The sequence below is a fragment of the Urocampus carinirostris genome, chromosome 3, assembly GCF_059441175.1.
Source record: "Urocampus carinirostris isolate Australia breed hairy pipefish chromosome 3, RoL_Ucar_1.0, whole genome shotgun sequence".
NCBI classification, from domain to species: Eukaryota; Metazoa; Chordata; class Actinopteri; order Syngnathiformes; family Syngnathidae; genus Urocampus; species Urocampus carinirostris.
The window spans coordinates 10,931,558-10,950,428 of NC_142351.1; the positions used below are offsets into that span (position 1 = coordinate 10,931,558).

Consider the following 18,871-nt stretch of genomic DNA (forward strand, 5'->3'; position numbering starts at 1 on the left):
TGCACCCTCTTATCTCTCCGATTTGATTTCCCCCTATGTTCCTGCACGGAGTCTGCGCTCGGAAAATGCCGGTCTACTTGTGACTCCGAGAGCCAAGAAGTCTGCGGGCTCGAGAGCGTTCTCCATCCGGGCCCCGGTGTTGTGGAACGCCCTGCCTCTGGAGATAAGATCTGCAACCTCAACGGAAGTTTTTAAATTGAGGCTTAAGACACACTTCTATTCCAAAGCATATGATTGATGCCCACCTTGTATTCTGTTTTGTCCTGTCTTTTTCTGAGGCCTGCCTGGCTGATACGAAGGAGAAGGATGATCTGGGATGGGTCAACGGACCGGGGTCTGACCTGCAGCATGTCAACCCCTGCATTTACCAGCTGGCGTCGTCGTTGATGTCATGCTCTTTCCGGACATTTTCAACATCTTACCTAGTGTTTACTATTCTGTGTACAGTAATGCTAATTGTAATTCACCCTGTTCAATCCTGGAAGGGGGATTACCACATGTGAGGTCCTTTCTCAAGGTTTCTCTTTTCTCCTCACACTGAGGTTTTTGAGTTTTTCCTTGCCCGCATGCTGGTTTGCTGGTTTAAGATGAGGTAATTGTGTAATTTTGTAACTGTAATCCTGTGCAGTCCTTTGAGACATTTTTGTGATTAAGGGCTATATAAATAAATTTGATTTGACTTGACTAAGACAAGTTTGATCACATGACCCCGATTTTAGCTAACCTGCATTGGCTCCCTGTTACTCTTAAGATGTGATTTTAAGATTCTGTTGGTAGTATACAAAATCACGCATGGACTTGGTCCCTCATATCTTTCAGATATAATTTCGCTCGATGTTCCGGTCCGGAGCCTTCACGCTGAGAATGCTGGTCTACCAGTGATCCCAAGAGCCAAGAAGAGATCCGCAGGTTCGAGAGCGTTCTCCATTCAAGCCCCGGTGCTGAGGAATGCTCTTAACCCTGAGATTCGATCTGCAACCTCAGTGGAACTGTTTAAATCTAGGCTTAAAACACACTTCTAATCTATAGCATATGAATGATCTATATTTCATGTTGAAAATCTGTGTATTATTTGTTCTTGCAACATCCATTGCTGCCTGGTAATCCTCAAGGTTTCTCCATTTACCTTAAGTTGAGGTTTTGAGTTTTACTTGCCCTCATGTAGGTTTTTGGATCAGGGGATGATGTAATAGTCCCCTGATGTAATCGTCTGTAGTTTGCAATAATCTGTGGTCAGTGCAGCCCTTTGAGACTCCTTGTGATAAAGGGCTATACAAATAAACATGACTTGACTTGACTTGACTTGACCTACCTACCCACCTACCTACCTAACTACCTACTTACTTACCCACCTCCCTACCCACCTACCTACCTACCTACCCCCCTACCTACCTGCCTAAAGTTGACATGACTTGAAAACATGAGTCTAAATCACTAAATCCAATTAAATCTTTATCCTCAGCGTCACTTTTACCGGTAAACAACTCCTCCAACTTGAGACGATAGGCCGCTTCCTTCTTCTGGTTCGAAAAATGTCCACCCACAACAGGGCAAGGTGGAAATGATCAACCCAGGCCGAGAGCACCCTCTTGCGGTTTAGTGTGAAAATAACATGTGAAATTATACCGTACCAGTCTCATTGGAGTATAAGTCGCCCCCCTCGCCAAACTATGAAAAAAACTGCGTCTTTGCCTCATCTTCTCGTCAAACTCCATTCTAAGTGATGCAGTTTCCATGGTGATCAGTACATCGGGTCCCAGGCTTCCCGTCTTGAGCAGGTTTCTGCCCGGCAACAGGTGATGAGATTGGTCCAGTGTGCAGCGTTTGGATTTTTTCCCGTTTGCGTGATACATATTTTTGGAGGGAGGTTGTCTGTTGGGAGGGGGTGGGGGACAAGGCGCCTGCAGCGGTTGGCTTCAACCGACGCTGCCGGTTTACGTACGTGTTCTGTTTGCAGATATCGTCCGCTTGCTGCAGCGATCCTTGCCGCTCGGCTTTAATGTGAGACAATATGACACCCGGTGGGGTTCGGGCCAAGGCGAGTGAGGGGGGGGGTGCAAACAGGTGATGCTGACTAACGCTTGCACGGTCCTCCTCTCCTCAGTGTGATCTCTCTCCTCTCTTCTCATACATCCTTCCTCCCTCTCTCTATCTCCTTGATGTGTCCTTGACAATGCGGCAAGCTGTTGGAGCTTTCTCTCTTCTCTCCCCATCACACGCGCACACATGGGCACCCATGAACACGCACGCTCCTTTCTCTCGCTTTTTTTCCATAATTGATACTCATCCTCTTATACTGCAGAGTTGGGTGTCCATATCAGAGTGTCTGTTTCTGCATGCATGTGATTGCCTGTGTCCTTAAATCATTGTATTTCTACAACCAAATTAGGGTTGCATCCCACTTGGCAAGGATGTAAATTATAAAGACTACTAAATAGAAAAGTAGAAATTTAAGAGTTTATCCATCCATCCATCCATCCATTATCTGCACCGCTTATCCTCAGTAGGGTCGCGGGGGTGCTGGAGCCCATCCCTATCTTCGGGCAGTAGGCAGGGGACACCCTGAACTGGTTGCCAGCCAGTCGCAGGGCACACAGGGACAGACAACACTCGCTCATTCACACCTAGGGACAATTTGGACCGGCCAATTAACCTGACATGCATGTTATTGGTAATGTGGGAGGAAACCGGAGTGCCCGGAGGAAACCCACGCAAGCACGGGGAGACATGCAAACTCCACACAGGAAGGACGGTAGCTGGATTTGAACCCATTACCTCAGAACTGTGCCGCACACGAGCTAACCACTGCGCCGCCGTGCTTTTAAGAGTTTATCTCTAATATAAAGTATTCACATCTGAAATAGAAACTTTACAAATTATACAAAACCAGAAGGCATAAAGTTTGCCAATCAGCAAAAGAGTGAGGGGCTCAACGGCCACCCGTTTCAAATTCAAGAAACAATTTACATTCACTGCAAAAATGTAAAAAAAATATATTGGCATGTTGATCATTTTTACTGTAACTTCTGAATCTAATCATGATTTCCTAGTAAAATGAGACAGGTCATGATCAAAATGAGCTAAATGATTCAATGCTGTGATTTCAGATCAATAGACAAACTTAATTTTTAATACATGTTTTTATGTAAACAAAAATATACATTCCATATTATGTAGCGCAAAACAGGGAAAAAAGGAAGATCACAAACTATGGAGACTCAAAGAAACTGTAACCTTAGCATCAAGATGGCGGACAAGTATGTCACCTACGTTTAAGTGACCCTCGTGTTCTGTAAAATAAAATAAAAATTCTCAACCAAGTTCTTAAAAAAAGCACGTTCATATGATTGTTCATGCATTTTTGCTCATTATTCAAATGTATATTGTCTTTTTTAAAATAATATACTCAATGCTCCTTCAATATAAAACCCCAAAATAATAAGAATAATATTTAGATAAGCGCAATGATATGCTTCTTCAGAAAGATTGTTATTTTACTGATTTTATTGTCATGATTACTGATGTGACTCAGCTGTGTCCACTCCTTTGGCGCCAACTGCCGCGGGCTCTGATTGGCTCCCGATCAGTATTTGTACCCAGTCCTGTCTGTCCCCTTTTGTCAGTCCGTCTGCGAACCTCAGTGTATACTAGGCAAGCCTTTTTCGACCCTGTTTCCCACCTGTCCCGTTTTTGCTCCCGTCTGACTCCAGCTACGACCCGTTTTGATCCCGAAAACGTCTGCTCTCCCGTCCCGACTTACGACCCGTTTTTTATCCCGACCACGCCTGCTCTCCCGTCCCGGCTTTTGACCCGTTTCTGACCCCGACCACGTTTTTGCTCTCCAGGCCCGGCTATCAACCTGTTTTGTCCGTCCTTGACACCGCCATTGCTCGCTACGGAACATCCACTTCCGTGTTCGGATCACAATCCGAGTACGAGACCGACTTGCTTCCCGCGCCTTGCGAACACCGGATCGTGGGCGCAGCCCTTCCTGGGTCCTATTTCCGTTCTGGTCTTGACATTTATACTATGTATTTCTAAATGAGTTCTTCCTAGTGGCTCATCTCTTCGTAAAAGTCCACTAATGAGCACCACAGAGACCCCCAAAATATAAGACTAAAGAGTCCTCTTTTTTTACCTTGGGGTCACATTAATGGGGCTTTAAGGATCCAGTAAATTTGCAGGCACAACAAAATTTGTATTTTTGTTGTTTGGTGTTTCTTCTCAACATAATCCAAAATAGCTACCCGTAAGGTTAGTTGAAAATGATCATCTTAATTCGAATAAAAAAAACAGTTTCTTGAATTTGGATCTTCGAATATTAGAAAAGCTATAATATCTATTAAATACATTGTTTTAGGAACAGATTTCATTGATAGTAGAAACACTGATCCAAGTCTTGTATTTGTCACGGTGGCTGACACCACTATCAACTGTGCTCTAGTGGCGATTTGACAAACAAGAATCAGAGATTAGAGATATAAAAAAATGCTTGAATTTAATTTTAATATTAAGGAAAAATATTATGTTATGAATGGAAGGTATTTCTTTGAAATATCAGTAATTTTGGGCAAAGGGGATGACATTTATGAGTCAAGAACCAAAACAGGAGGAGAACCCAAATGCGTGACGTTTCCCACACAAGCTTTTATCTTACGGGAAACGGGGCAGTCATGCGCGTTAACCCAAACGCCAGTGATTCGGCGATCGTTGGGTGGAAGACGTAAGGCAGTAGTCTGGCGTGGAATGACAGGAAACCAGAGGCCGACAAGATCGATACCAATTGCACAAGGAGATAGGACGGATGGGGTCGACACAGGACAGGACGGGACAGACAGGATTGATATCAAAATTGGATATCGAAATTAATTAGGACAAATTAGACGGGAACTGGAGATGGATAATAAACGGGAAAAAAATAGATGGGAACGATACCGGACAGGAAACACAGGCAGGAAACCGGACAGAGTCAAAACCCAGGTCTTGCGGGGCAGAGGTTCGTTGGCGGACTGACAAAGGGAGAGTGAGAGCACTGAGCTGAAATAGAAGGGAAGCCAATCTGTCAACCAGCCGCCGCAGCTGGGGCCACACGGGTGGCCATGGCAACCGTGACGTTATGTACTACTGTTATCAATATGTGGTATGTCCATCGATGAGTTGCCAAGATTATTGTTTTGATGTCAGTATTAGTCTAAAAATATGGTATAAAAAATCTCTGTTATCCTGTTGTGGGATACTATATATATATATATATATATATATATATATATATATATATATATATATATATATATACAGGGTTGGGTAGGGTTACTTTAACTGGATTACTTTCAATTACTTTTGGATTACTCCAATACCAAATATGCAAAACGTCATCCAAATTCAGAATGATCGAAGACTTCAAGTTCAAGATTCGAATTCTTGTTTTTCAAAACTGAACTTGGCCCAAAGTCAGATTGGAAAAGCTCCAGCACACCTCTGACCCAAATGCAGTAAAGAAAAAAAGAAAGGTTGCATCAGCTAATTTGTCAGTCAAGAGGACAAATTGAGGAAGGCAACTAACTAGCAAACTATGTTTGTGAGTCTCCATCTTCAGTGGGTTTGTGTCAACATTTTAAAACCATGGATAAACTACACTGCTTCTCTTGAATCCAAGATTCAACTTTTTGTCAGACCCTCCTCTACCCCCCGAATAGACCTTACCAGGGAGGCTGAGAAGTGTGATTCCTCTGTAGTTGGAACACACTCTCCGGTCCCCCTCTCTGAAAAGTGAAACCACCCAAAAAAAAAGTACTGTCCCCGAGGTCCACGTGATGCTGCACAACAACCCTGGAGCCCCCGTCGTCCTTCTCCACACGATTGTAATTGGCAAGGAAGAACGATCCGATTTGTTCAACCCTTTGATTCAGCTAAATAAATTGATATGTGGACTACACTCATCGTTCGGCTAATTAAATTTCTCCGACTTTTGAATATGCTCCAACTGTAAGGAATTAGACAAGACACGTGAAGTGTCTTCAGAGTCAGATTTCCGTTTAGTAAATCCTAAAACCTTACTTAATTAAGGCCTTTTTTTTAGAACAATGAATTCAATGCCTTTTAAGACTTTTCAAGAATGTGCGGGAACCCTGGAAACTTCAAGATTTAGTCCCATATAGTCGATCCTATGTAGTGTTGACAACAACCCTGTCAGAAGTCACAAATGCTTGTACAAACACATTTGAATGAAGCTAAATACTTTAAACAATTTTGTTTATTTCTAATGTAAATAAACGAAGAGGGAAATCAAACGGCTCATAGTCTAAACTACTGTAAGAAGCTTCACAAGCCAAATCAATTACAGCATGAAAATGCAATTCCCTAAAACAAAGGCAGATGCAAAAGCAAAGCACGGTATAGAACTTTTTTTTCCTCACTTATCAATTTATTGATTTGGTCGATCAGCTTTCCATTCGGAAAATCCCTTCATCCCTTCATCAGTCAAGCACTCACCACATGTTGTCCTCACCCAGCTCTAATAAAGCCGCTTTCTCCTTTTAGGATTACGCTCTTTCAGTGTGATAAGGACTTTTCAGTATTTTGGGGCTGGACGGTTGTCAATCATATTGTGTTTTATTAGGGAGTTGAATCCGGCCCACGAGACAACACTCAGAGAAGCGCAAGAGAAAAACAAGCTGCAGTTTGAAATATGTCAACTTGATGCCTCTCACAAAGACACTGTACTTGTATTTATCTCTCTCTCTCTCTCTCTCTCTCTCTTTTCCACGCCTTTTCTCCCACTCTCTGTCTCTTAGACTCTCTCTCTCTCTTTTCCACCCCTTTTCTCCCACTCTCTGTCTGTCTCTTTCACTCTCTGTGTCTCTTTTTCTCTTCCTTTGTTGCTCTTTGTCTCCTTCTCTCTCTGTGTCTTTTTAACTTCTTTTGCTCTAACTTCCTTTTTTCCCTTTCTCTCTCCTCTTTCTGTCTTCCTAGCCTTCATGCTTTCTTTTCTCTTTTCTCTCCTTCTGTCTTTCTATTTCCCTTTGGATTTCTTTCTTCCTCTCCCTTTCCTTCCCCCTCTCTCACGACTTCTCTTTTTATCTCTTTTGTTTCTCACGCTCTCTCCCTCTCTCTTTTTTGTCCCGCCCTCTCTCTTCTTTTCCCTCCCTCTTTCTCTTATTTCTCTCTCTCTCTCTCTCTCTCTCTCTCTCTTTCACACCCCTTTTCTCCCACTCTGTCTCTGTCTCTTTCACTCTCTGTGTCTCTCTTTTTCTCTTCCTTTGTTGCTCTTTGTCTCTTTCTCTCTGTCTTTTAACCTCTTTTGCTCTAACTTCCTTTTTTCCTTTTCTCTTTCTCTCTTCATACCCTTCACGCTTTCTTTTCTCTTTTCTCTCCTTCTGTCTTTCTATTTCTCTTTGGATATTTTTCTTCCTCTCCCTTTCTTTCCCCCCTTCTCTCACAACTTTTTATCTTTTGTTTCTCACGCTCTCTCCTTCTCTTGTATTTATTTTCTCTCTCTCTCTCCCTCTCTCTCTCTCTCTTTCTCTGTCTCTTTATCTTTCTCTTTCTTTCTTTCTTTCTTTCTTTTCCACCCCTTTCCTCCCACTCTGTCTCTTTCTCTCTCTGTCTTTTAACCTCTTTTGCTCTAACTTCCTTTTTTCCTTTTCTCTCTTTTCTCTTTCTCTATTCATACCCTTCATGCTTTCTTTTCTCTCCTTCTGTCTTTCTATTTCTCTTTGGATTTCTTTCTTCCTCTCCCTTTCTTTTCCCCCCTCTCTCACAACTTTTTATCTTTTGTTTCTCACGCTCTCTCCTTCTCTTGTATTTATTTCTCTCTCTCTCCCTCTCTCTCTCTCTCTCTCTCTCTCTCTCTCTCTTTCTCTTTCTCTTTCTCTTTCTCTTTCTCTTTCTCTTTCTCTTTCTCTTTCTCTTTCTCTTTCTCTTTCCCTTTCTCTTTCTTTCTTTCCTTCTTTTCCACCCCTTTTCTCCCACTCTGTCTCTTTCTCTCTCTGTCTTTTAACCTCTTTTGCTCTAACTTCCTTTTTTCTTTTTCTCTCTTTTCTCTTTCTCTCTTCATACCCTTCACGCTTTCTTTTCTCTTTTCTCTCCTTCTGTCTTTCTAATTCTCTTTGGATTTCTTTCTTCCTCTCCCTTTCTTTTCCCCCCTCTCTCACGACTTTTTATCTTTTGTTTCTCACGCTCTCTCCTTCTCTCTCTTTTTCTTTCTTTGTCCCGCTCTCTCTCCTTTTCCCTCCCTCATTCTCTTATTTCTTTATCTCTTTTTCTTTCTCTTTAATCTACTAGTCCGGCCCCCGACAGAATGTTTGTTCTATCGTGTGGCCCCCGAGTTAAAAAGAGTTTGACACCCCTGCTGTAGATTAACAATAAACGGGCTTGTCGGCAACCCAAACTACCAAGTATTGATTTGTTTCTTTCAGCTTACGAAAGAGAACCAGGGTAGTTAAAATGCGAGTAATGCAAGATCGGTTTTAGGATACCTACGTTGGAATGTGGGCAGCACGGCGGCGCAGTGGTTAGCGCATGTGCGGCACAGTTCTAAGGTCTTGGGAACCTCCTGTGTGGGTTCAAATCCAGCTGCCGGACTTACTGTGCGGAGTTTGTATGTTCTCCCCGTGCTTGCGTGGGTTTCCTCCGGGCACTCCGGTTTCCTTCCATATTCCAAAGACATTCATTTCAGGTGGATTGGCCGGTCCAAATTGTCCCTAGGTGTGAATGAGCGAGCGAGTTGTCTGTCCCTGTGTGCCCTGCGATTGGCTGGCAACCAGTTCAGGGTGTCCCCTGCCCACTGCCCGATGATTGCTGGGATGGGCTCCAGCACCCCCGCGACCCTACTGAGGATAAGCGGTGCAGCTAATGAGATGAGATGAGACGTTGGAATGTGAGACCAAATGGTCTTAACTGGTTGAAACTGAGTGAGAGAGTGCTTGCACAATGTGGACCTTTTTTTTTCTGCACTATGATGACTATGTTTGCACCAATGCACATGTTGACTATTTTTTTTGCACTATGATGACTTTTGCACCAAATGCAAAATTGCACAACCCTTACGATACCAACTGTATTACGATACCAACTGTATGTAACATCCTACATGTCGACATTTCTTGTGTAAATACCATGTAAATGATAACTATAGCCTTATCCTCCTTGTTTTATAACCTTATCTTCTCTGTTCCTTTATCTTCTTGGCTTTTTACCTCACTGTGAATGTGTGAAACTGGAGTGTCATGCCCAATTTCGTTGTCACAATATGTTAACCCGTTTTGTAACAATGACAATAAAGGTATATTCTATTCTTCTATTCTATTCTATTCTTTTCCGGACAAGTCGCATCAAGGATCATCCTTGATGAAACAACAACAAGTCACAGCAACCTAACGGTTCAGCTAGTCTTCTGTCTAATGTCCTTGAGGTGTAACAGCACCTCCTAAAGACATTAGATAATTTCACATACTGCATGCATGAAGCCTCATCTCATCTCATTAGCTGCACCGCTTATCCTCAGTAGGGTCGCGGGGGTGCTGGAGCCCATCCCAGCAATCATCAGGCAGTGGGCAGGGGACACCCTGAACTGGTTGCCAGCCAATCGCAGGGCACACAGGGACAGACAACTCGCTCATTCACACCTAAACCCACGCAAGCACGGGGAGAACATACAAACTCCGCACAGGAAGTCCGGTAGCTGGATTTGAACCCACACAGGAGGTTCCCAAGACCTTAGAACTGTGCCGCACACGCGCTAACCACTGCTCCACCGTGCTGCCCATGCATGAAGCCATCATCACATATTCATCTAGTCATCCCCAGATGAATCCCACAAACCGTGCCCAGCCACAATGCTTACTCACCATCAGTGGTGCTAGATTTGAGTCTCTGGCAGAGGCCATCCGTGTCGCCGTAGCTCTCCTGGATCTTCTGCAGGGCCTCGCCCCCCCTGAGCTCCATCAGCTCCCTCAGCTCTTTCAACGTGACCCCAAAGTCTCCGCCACCGCGGCTCCCGTCCTCCCTCGATCCTGCCCGAGCCGTTTTAGGGTAAAACTCCACCGCGCTGTTTGCCATTTCGCCCATGGTGGCCGTCGTGGACATGACACAGGGCGGATCTGCGTTACGTTGGTCCTTCCCCAGCCTCCTCCCTTGTCTGTCCTCAGCTCAGTGACCCGCTGGTGTGCTGGCTGACGGCTTGCTCATGTGTTCAACAGCGCTTCCCTTGATACCTTATTCAAAACTGTATATTGATAAAGGGCCACCGGTCAGGTTGTTTTTCTCCTCAGTGCCGCAGCTCCTTCACTTCTCCATCATTTGAGGACAGAGAGGGGGGTGCGAGGGGTGAGGAAGAGAGCGCAGGAGTATTTGAGAAGCCAAGTATCTGAACGAATCCAGCTTTCCTGATCTTGGTCTCTCCTGTCTCCCTCCCACCGTGTTCACAGCCAGTCCATGGAACGGCGAGCCGGCCGGCACATATGCGGTTGGGGGGGGCGAGGGGGTTACTGGCAGATGGAGAGGGAGAATACGGGCCAAATGCGGGATGAAGAGTCTGATAGTAGGAGCAAGAAGCAGGAAGAAGCTACTGCTGCTCCACGGAGACCTACGAGACCACAAGAGACAAACATGATCATGAGAGTTTATATTGAAAAATGTGAAACACAACATGACTTAGAATTTTTAGGCTATGTAGTATTTCTATGACCAGTAAAGAGAACGACAGTGGGACCTCGCTACTTCGTGCTTCGATGTTCGCGGCTTCAGACCTTCGCGGCCTGTAATAGTTTAAAAAATAATAATAATACAGGGAGTGCAGAATTATTAGGCAAGTTGTATTTTTGAGGATTAATTTTATTATTGAACAACAACCATGTTCTTAATGAACCCAAAAGTCTCAATAATATCAAAGCTGAATATTTTGGAAGTTGGAGTGGGGCTTTTTTAGTTTTAGCTATTTTAGGAGGATATCTGTGTGTGCAGGTGACTATTACTGTGCATAATTATTAGGCAACTTAACAAAAAACAAATGTATACCCATTTCAATTATTTATTTTCATCAGGGAAACCAATATAACAGCTCAACATTCACAAATATACATTTCTGACATTCAAAAACAAAACAAAAACAAATCAGTGACCAATATAGCCACCTTTCTTTGCAAGGACACTCAAAAGCCTGCCATCCATGGATTCTGTCAGTGCTTTGATCTGTTCACGATCAACATTGCGTGCAGCAGCAACCACAGCGTCCCAGACACTGTTCAGAGAGGTGTACTGTTTTCCCTCCTTGTAAATCTCACATTTGATGAGGGACCACAGGTTCTCTATGGGGTTCAGATCAGGTGAACAAGGAGGCCATGTCATTAGTTTTTCTTCTTTTAGACCCTTTCTTGCCAGCCACGCTGTGGAGTACTTGGATGCGTGTGATGGAGCGTTGTCCTGCATGAAAATCATGTTTTTCGTGAAGGATGCGGACTTCTTCCTGTACCACTGCTTGAAGAAGGTGTCTTCCAGAAACTGGCAGTAGGACTGGGAGTTGAGCTTGAGTCCATCCTCAACCCGAAAAGGCCCCACAAGCTCATCTTTGATGATACCAGCCCATACCAGTACCCCACCTCCACCTTGCTGGCGTCTGAGGCGGACTGGAGCTCTCTGCCCTTTACCGATCCAGCCACGGGCCCATCCATCTGGCCCATCAAGACTCACTCTCATTTCATCAGTCCATAAAACCTTAGAAAAATCCGTCTTGAGATTTTTCTTGGCCCAGTCTTGACGTTTCAGCTTGTGTGTCTTGTTCAGTGGTGGTCGTTTTTCAGCCTTTCTTACCTTGGCCATGTCTCTGAGTATTGCACACCTTGTGCTTTTGGGCACTCCAGTGATGTTGCAGCTCTGAAATATGGCAAAACTGGTGGCAAGTGGCATCTTGGCAGCTGTACGCTTGACTTTTCTCAGTTCACGGGCAGTTATTTTGCGCCTTGGTTTTTCTACACGCTTCTTGCGACCCTGTTGACTATTTTGAATGTAACGCTTGATTGTTCGATGATCACGCTTCAGAAGCTTGGCAATTTTAAGAGTGCTGCATCCCTCTGCAAGATATCTCACTATTTTTGACTTTTCAGAGCCTGTCAAGTCCCTCTTCTGACCCATTTTGCCAAAGGAAAGGAAGTTACCTAATAATTATGCACACCTGATATAGGGTGTTGATGTCATTAGACCACACCCCTTCTCATTACAGAGATGCACATCACCTGATATGCTTAATTGGTAGTAGGCTTTCGAGCCTATACAGCTTGGAGTAAGACAACATGCATAAAGAGGATGATGTGGTCAAAATACTCATTTGCCTAATAATTCTGCACTCCCTGTAATAATGATATCAATTAAAAAGAAAATTAATAATAATGAAAAATATTACATTAAAATTAGAAATTACATTATTTTACAAAATTTGAAAACAAAATATTCAATTAGAATTAGTAATTGCATCATTTTACAAAATTTTAAAACACAAAGAAATACACGTATACGCCAAGCGTTACGGCCATAAACGCAAGCTGATTGGCCAGCACTCGCTGAATACTCGACTCCCCATTGGCCCATTCACTACACCAGACCACGCTTACCTCGTATACAGTACTGTACGCTTCTCGCCATAGCTCCCAGTTAGTTAGCTTTTTTTCTCGCGGTTAATTTTTAAGTCTAAAAGTTTTTTGAAGGCCTTCGTGATGCCTCCAAAACGCGTGTTGCATCTAGTGAACCGAAGAAAAAGCGAAAGATGTTATCGATTGACAAAAAAGTGAGTTTATTGGACAAGTTGAAAGCAGGAAATAGCTACGCGAGCGTAGCCCAACAATATGGCCATTTGGCCGGTACATAATGAAGGAAGAGAAGAACATCCGCAAAACGGCTGCAATATATTTCAAGAAAGATGCCAAAAGGGTTGTAAACACCCAGAATAATAATAATAATAATAATAATTTCCTTGTATTGTCATTCTGTGTAACAATGTACACAGAACGAAATGTCGATTGCACCTGACCCGTTGTAGCGAGCCGATGCAGCCGCAGCCAACAGAGGGCGCCGCCGACCACTTTTTAAGTCTTAGGAATGACTCGGCCGGGGCGCGAACCACCGACCTCCCAGTCTCAAAGCGGGCGCCTTACCATCTAGGCTACTGAGCTGGTATAAGACCATGGTGCGAATGGAAAATGCACTGATTATTTGGATCCACGATTGTAGGGCGAAGAAAATCAGCCTGGATGCAAACCTAATCCGAGGTTAAAAGAATTTATTGTAAGAGGTAAGTTAAATTTTGTTTTATTGTTTGATTATCTAACAAGAATCTCTCTCTAACCGTATTCCATATGGTGTACTGTATTGTACTGTATACAGGGGGGGTGTACTGCAAAGGTTTTTGTTTTTTTTCGCTACTTTGCGGATTTTCACTTATTGCGGGTGATTTTGGTCCCCATTAACCACGATTACCGAGGTCCCACTGTATTGATTTTGATTGATAACTTTGAAGGTACCGTATTTTCCGGACTATAAAGAGCTCCCAAGAACTTTAACCTGAGTCTCATAATCTTACAGTTACCTTTAGAAATGCATACCAGTATACTACCATATTTGTGCATAGTTTGAGGTCTCCTTAAAAAGTTCAAAGTTAAATATATTCTCTATTAAGTATGTTTACAATGACCAACTGAGTTCAAAGAGCCCTTATGCTTCATTTTTCCATCGCGCCTATCTGCTTTTATCTTACTTCAAGCAGACCAGTTCGGGGCGGAACAAACCCCCCAAAAGATGAAAAAAGAAAAGTTCATCCCAACACATGTAAAAAATCCACACACATTAAGTGTTACTTTGCCGCCATCTCCTGGCAGCCTTAAGTTTTGAAATGCCGCAACCGACCCTAAGGTTTGCGTTGTTATTTGAGGAAAAAAATGAAACACGTACTGTGTCTTAAGAATGGGGTGCGTAGTTTGAGGTGTCCTTAAAAAGTTTAAGATTAAATATTATCTCTATAAAGTATGTGTTAATAATGGCCAAATGAGAAGGCGAGGGGGTGTAGTGGAGAAGGATTTCACGTGCGTGCTCGCGGTTTTCTTTTATTCCAGGATAACAATGGTCAAAGTAAGAATAATACAGTCCAAATGCCAACCCAAACCCTCAAATAGATGAAGAGTCACATACTTGCACGTGCAAAACAAGCAGCTTGACAGAGGCTGCAATGATGATTTCTGCCAGAAGATGGCATCAGCAATTATAATATTTTGAAGGACACTGTTTATAATAGTCGATATTTATTACCTAAATTGCATTGAAACGGTGGCAATGGGGATCGTACCCGATAGTGATGGCAACAGGGGGGGATTTTGTTGAGGTTTTTTGTTCTATATTCTTTATCAATTATCCATTATCCGTCAAATCATACTACACTGCAAAGTCAAGAGGCCGAGACACTTGCTCCCAGCCAAGAGGCTGAGTCAAAGTCCTAGCCACAAGGTCAAGCAGCGATCACCACAGCCGGCCAACAGCACCATATCATAACCACCAGGCATCTAAAGACATAGATGGTGTAAAAAAAGCCATCAGGTTTTATCTCATTACTATACTATTTTTAGACCAGATACGAATGTTAGAGAAATGAGATAACAGAAAATGATTAAAAACCGGTAAAAACTAAGCATTGTATGCGACAAAAGTTGTTGAATACGTGCGGCCATGTGTGTATTTAGGTCTTTCAAGACGACTGAATTATTTCCCACAATGCCTTTCTCTTCATTCTGTTCAGAACCTTGTGCGTTTCATAAAGATTTTGCGAGTCGGTAAGCGAGGGAATGACGGAGCAATACACACAGCACACACGCGACCCTCTCCCTTTTGCCCAGCGCACTGTAGGTAAATACGTTTGTGTCCACGTTTGCAGTATTTGGGGACATTCTTGAGAAAGAACTTTGCTTGCGGCGTGTTTTGAAACCATTATATCGAACGAAAATGACGGCCAAAATGAGCCTCAACGCTCTGATGTAACTGAGGGAGGGACACAGATTTCAAGTGGCATATTTATATTGATAAGGGACTCAGGCGTTATAGATTTTATTAAATAAGCGGGTTTGGTGGTTTTGCTGAATTTTGTCTTAAAATATAAGGTGTTGCTCTCTCTCTCAAAAAATAAAAATAAACATGTACATATATATATATATATATATATATATATATATATATATATATATATATATATATATATATACATATATATATTTTTTATATATTTTTTGGGGGTCAAACTTGTTCCTGACACCCCGCTCTATGGCATTGGTTCTCAACTGGTCTGACTTCAGGACCCACTATCTCACCCTACTTACAGGAAAAAAAAATTCCACTTCTCAAATTTATTGAATGAAAGGCAGTTTAAACCAGAGATAGAATACAATCATGTTTTTTAAAGAACAAAATAACCATCAAAAACCAAAACGATTTAAAATGTTTTTTTGTTCTGTTCATCAAAATGTGAACTGCACTTGCGCGGCTGCGATCCATTCCTCCCGATCGCATATTGTATCTAATATCTATATCTATATTATATATTCATATATATATTCATCACATCCACTACACAGCATTATATCCAGACAGAAGAACAGCTTCAGCAACAGACTGCTGTCACTGTCTTGTACCACGGACAGACTGAAGAGATCCTTTCTGCCTCATGCCATGAGGCTCTTTAATACCACCCGGCAGAGTAAAGGCCCACATTAAACCACACCCCCTACGTTGCATATTACTGAATTTTATTGCAATATGTATTCTGTGTAGCACTATCTAGATACTCTATATAACACGCTACAGTGGGTATTAGCACGTCACATTGCGTATTTGTATATTGTATTCTTTTTGCTTTATTATTGTATTGTTCTCAGCGCAGTGATGCTGATGGAAATGTCGTATCATACATTTTTATTCATTTGTATTTGTTTGACACCCAGCTGACATGATCGCCCGCCGTCTTGCTGCTACAGGTACCCCCGAAACCAAAAACCTTGTCAAAGGATGAGTAAGCTATTGAAAATGAAAATAGTGCGGTTTGGTCACTTTAAGTCTCCGTAGTTTTTATTATTCCTTTGTAACACTCGTTTTTGGTTGCAGTACAAAATACAGCGATATTTATCGGGCGAATATTACACTGTGTTCCTTTAAAGATTAAACCTTCATTTTCACACTTGTTTACCCTCAAAAAGTTGTATTAGCTTGAACGTTGCACAGTTTAGTCACAGATACAGTGGCACCTCTACTTACAAATGTCTCAGGATACAAAGTACCTGAACAGTGAAATATTGCCTCTAGTTACAAAAGCGTTTCAGGATACAAAGGGAAAAATAGAGTACAGTACACGCTGCTATCAGCCGCTTCAAGAGTTTCCCTAAAGTACACAAACTGGCTATCGCTTCAAATCTGCCTGGCAACCCAGTGCGCCTGCGTGCTCCCATTATGCTCTTCATGTCACCGTCAAAGTGCAGAAAAGATTAGGAGGGGTTCCGGCAGAAGGGGAAGAGGAGCATGCCGCTATCATTCAATCAGCACAAATTAAAGACATTGGAGTCAAATTCCACCAAGTCTCAGAATTTGTGGAAAGGAATCACCTGGAAAAAGTGTTGACAAATCAGGCTATTGCCACGTCTGCCTCACACATTTCCGACAAATTGTCAAAAGCTGAGAAAAGCATACGTCTTTGGATCAGTTTTTCAGGAAACTTGAGGCAAAAAGGAAAATGAATATTTGTATTATTTATTATAATTTCCTTTATGCTTCATTTTTTTACATGATGTGCCTCTCATTTAATGTTTGTTGTGCGGTAATCTTATTTTAATATGCATATGTTTCATGTTGAGGGCGGCAAGGCGGCGCAGTGGTTAGCGCGTGTGCAGCACAATTCAGAGGTCATGAGATCGAACCTCCTGTGTGGAGTTTGCATGTTCTCGCCGTGCTTGCGTGGGATTCCTCCAGGCACTCCGGTTTCCGCCCACATTCCAAAAACATACATGTCAGGTCAATTGGCCGGTCCAAATTGTCTAGGTGTGAATGAGTGAGAGAATTGTCTGTCTCTATGTGCCCTGCGACTGGCTGGCAACCAGTTCAGGGTGTCCCCTGCCCACTGCTCGAAGATAACTGGGATGTGCTCCAGCACCCCCGTGACCCTACTGAGGATAAGCGGTCCAGATAATGGACGGATGGATGTTTCATGTTCTGATCTTCTTTTCCAATTCATTTAAAAAATACCATACTGTACTGTTACGGGGCTTGGATTGGATTAGCGCATTTACATTCAAAATGCGTCTCTAATAACGAAGTTTACAGTCTACGAAGCTACTCCCAGAACGAATACAGTTCGTTAGGAGAAGTACCCCTGTACAATGGAACCTCGGTTCTCGACCATAATCCGTTCCAGAACCCTGTTCGAAAACCGATTTGTTCGATCACCGAAATCATTTTTTTCCATTAAAAATAATGTAAATCGTTTTAATCCGTTCCAACACCCTGAATGTTTACCTTGAATGTTTAACGTAAACATAAAGCTAACCCAGGCTAATCGTACGTTCGCGTTATCGTAATCTTCCGTACAAAAGATTACGCTAACATGAACGTACGCACTCACGCATCACCGGCGTTCGAACTCTGATTTTTTTGACTGAACAGCGAAGCAAAAATTTCTCGAAATTTTGGGTCGGACTACGATTTCTTCGAACTGAGAGGCGTTCGAAAACCGAGGTTCCACTGAATATGGGAAAGGAGTGTCGATCAATGTACTGAATATCCACTTAAAAAACAGTGAGGACTCAAAATGGAAAAGCGTTTCCGGTCAAAGGCGCGGGACATCATTCCCTAATTGCAGAAATTGTGTTCCTGTTTCAAAGCATCTCAGAAGATGATTTAATTGAAATAAATCTGACATCAACAATGTTCCGAGCAGCCCGGAGCTCTCGTTGCTCCCACTATCACGAAGCTTGCTTCGTCCCACATGAGCAATTAGTGAGGCTGAATACTGTCAGCGTCACACATGACACACACACGCGTTATTCTGATGAGGTGCATCAGGAGAAGCATGAAAGGGGGTGCAAAAAGCACAATTGAGACTTCTAATGAATTCTGTGTCTCCTCCTCCCCTTTCCATTTTTCGGTCTGTGTCGTGCACCCACAACCAAACCCCCCTCCCACCCCTCTATGGCTCCCTCCTTGCCCTGCATAATTGCCTCCATCCTCACCGAGAGTGCTAATTTATGACAAGAGGGGCGTGTTACAGAAAAAAGAAACTAATTACAGTTACTAGTTACTTCCTTAAAAAAAATATTGCATCTCCCCCCAGATTCAAGGTTCACAGATCCCTTAATGGCCTGGGTCGTCGAGGCACCTCTGAGGACACAACTCTGGACAGCTTTCTCCATTGCTGACAGTTCCTGGTCAACGGTTCTTTCTGTGTAGACCAAGGGTGTCAAGAACCGGAACAGGAGGAGAACCCAAATGCGTGACGTTTCTCACGCAAGCTTTTATTTTACGGGAAATGGGGCAGTCATGCACGTTTACCCAAATGCCAATGATTCGGCGATTGTTGGGCGGAAGACGTAAGGCGGCAGTCTGGCGTGGAATGACAGGAAGCCAGAGGCCGACGAGATCGATACCAATTGCACGAGCAGATATCGTACAGTTGGGGTCGATACTGGACAGGATGGGACAGACAGGATTGATATAAAACTGGATATCAGATTTAAACAGGACAAACTAGACAGGAACGAAACTGGAGACTGAAATTAGATAGGAAAAATAGACAGGAACAATACCGGACAGGAAATACCAACAGGAAACCGGACAGAGTCAAAACCCACTTCTTGCG

The 18,871-nt window shown here is 43.0% G+C and overlaps 1 protein-coding gene across 5 annotated transcripts in view; it reads right to left on the minus strand.

The window, feature by feature from the left end:
• Positions 1–18,871, minus strand: part of atp2b3b (ATPase plasma membrane Ca2+ transporting 3b) — a 124,114-nt gene that overhangs the window by 86,191 nt on the left and 19,052 nt on the right. For all 5 annotated transcript variants that reach the window (XM_088330650.1, XM_088330649.1, XM_088330652.1 and 2 more), the window contains exon 3: positions 9,849–10,585. In XM_088330650.1, coding sequence (XP_088186776.1) covers positions 9,849–10,086 — 238 coding nt within the window. In that variant the 5' untranslated portion in view covers positions 10,087–10,585. The remainder of the gene's footprint in view (positions 1–9,848; positions 10,586–18,871) is intronic.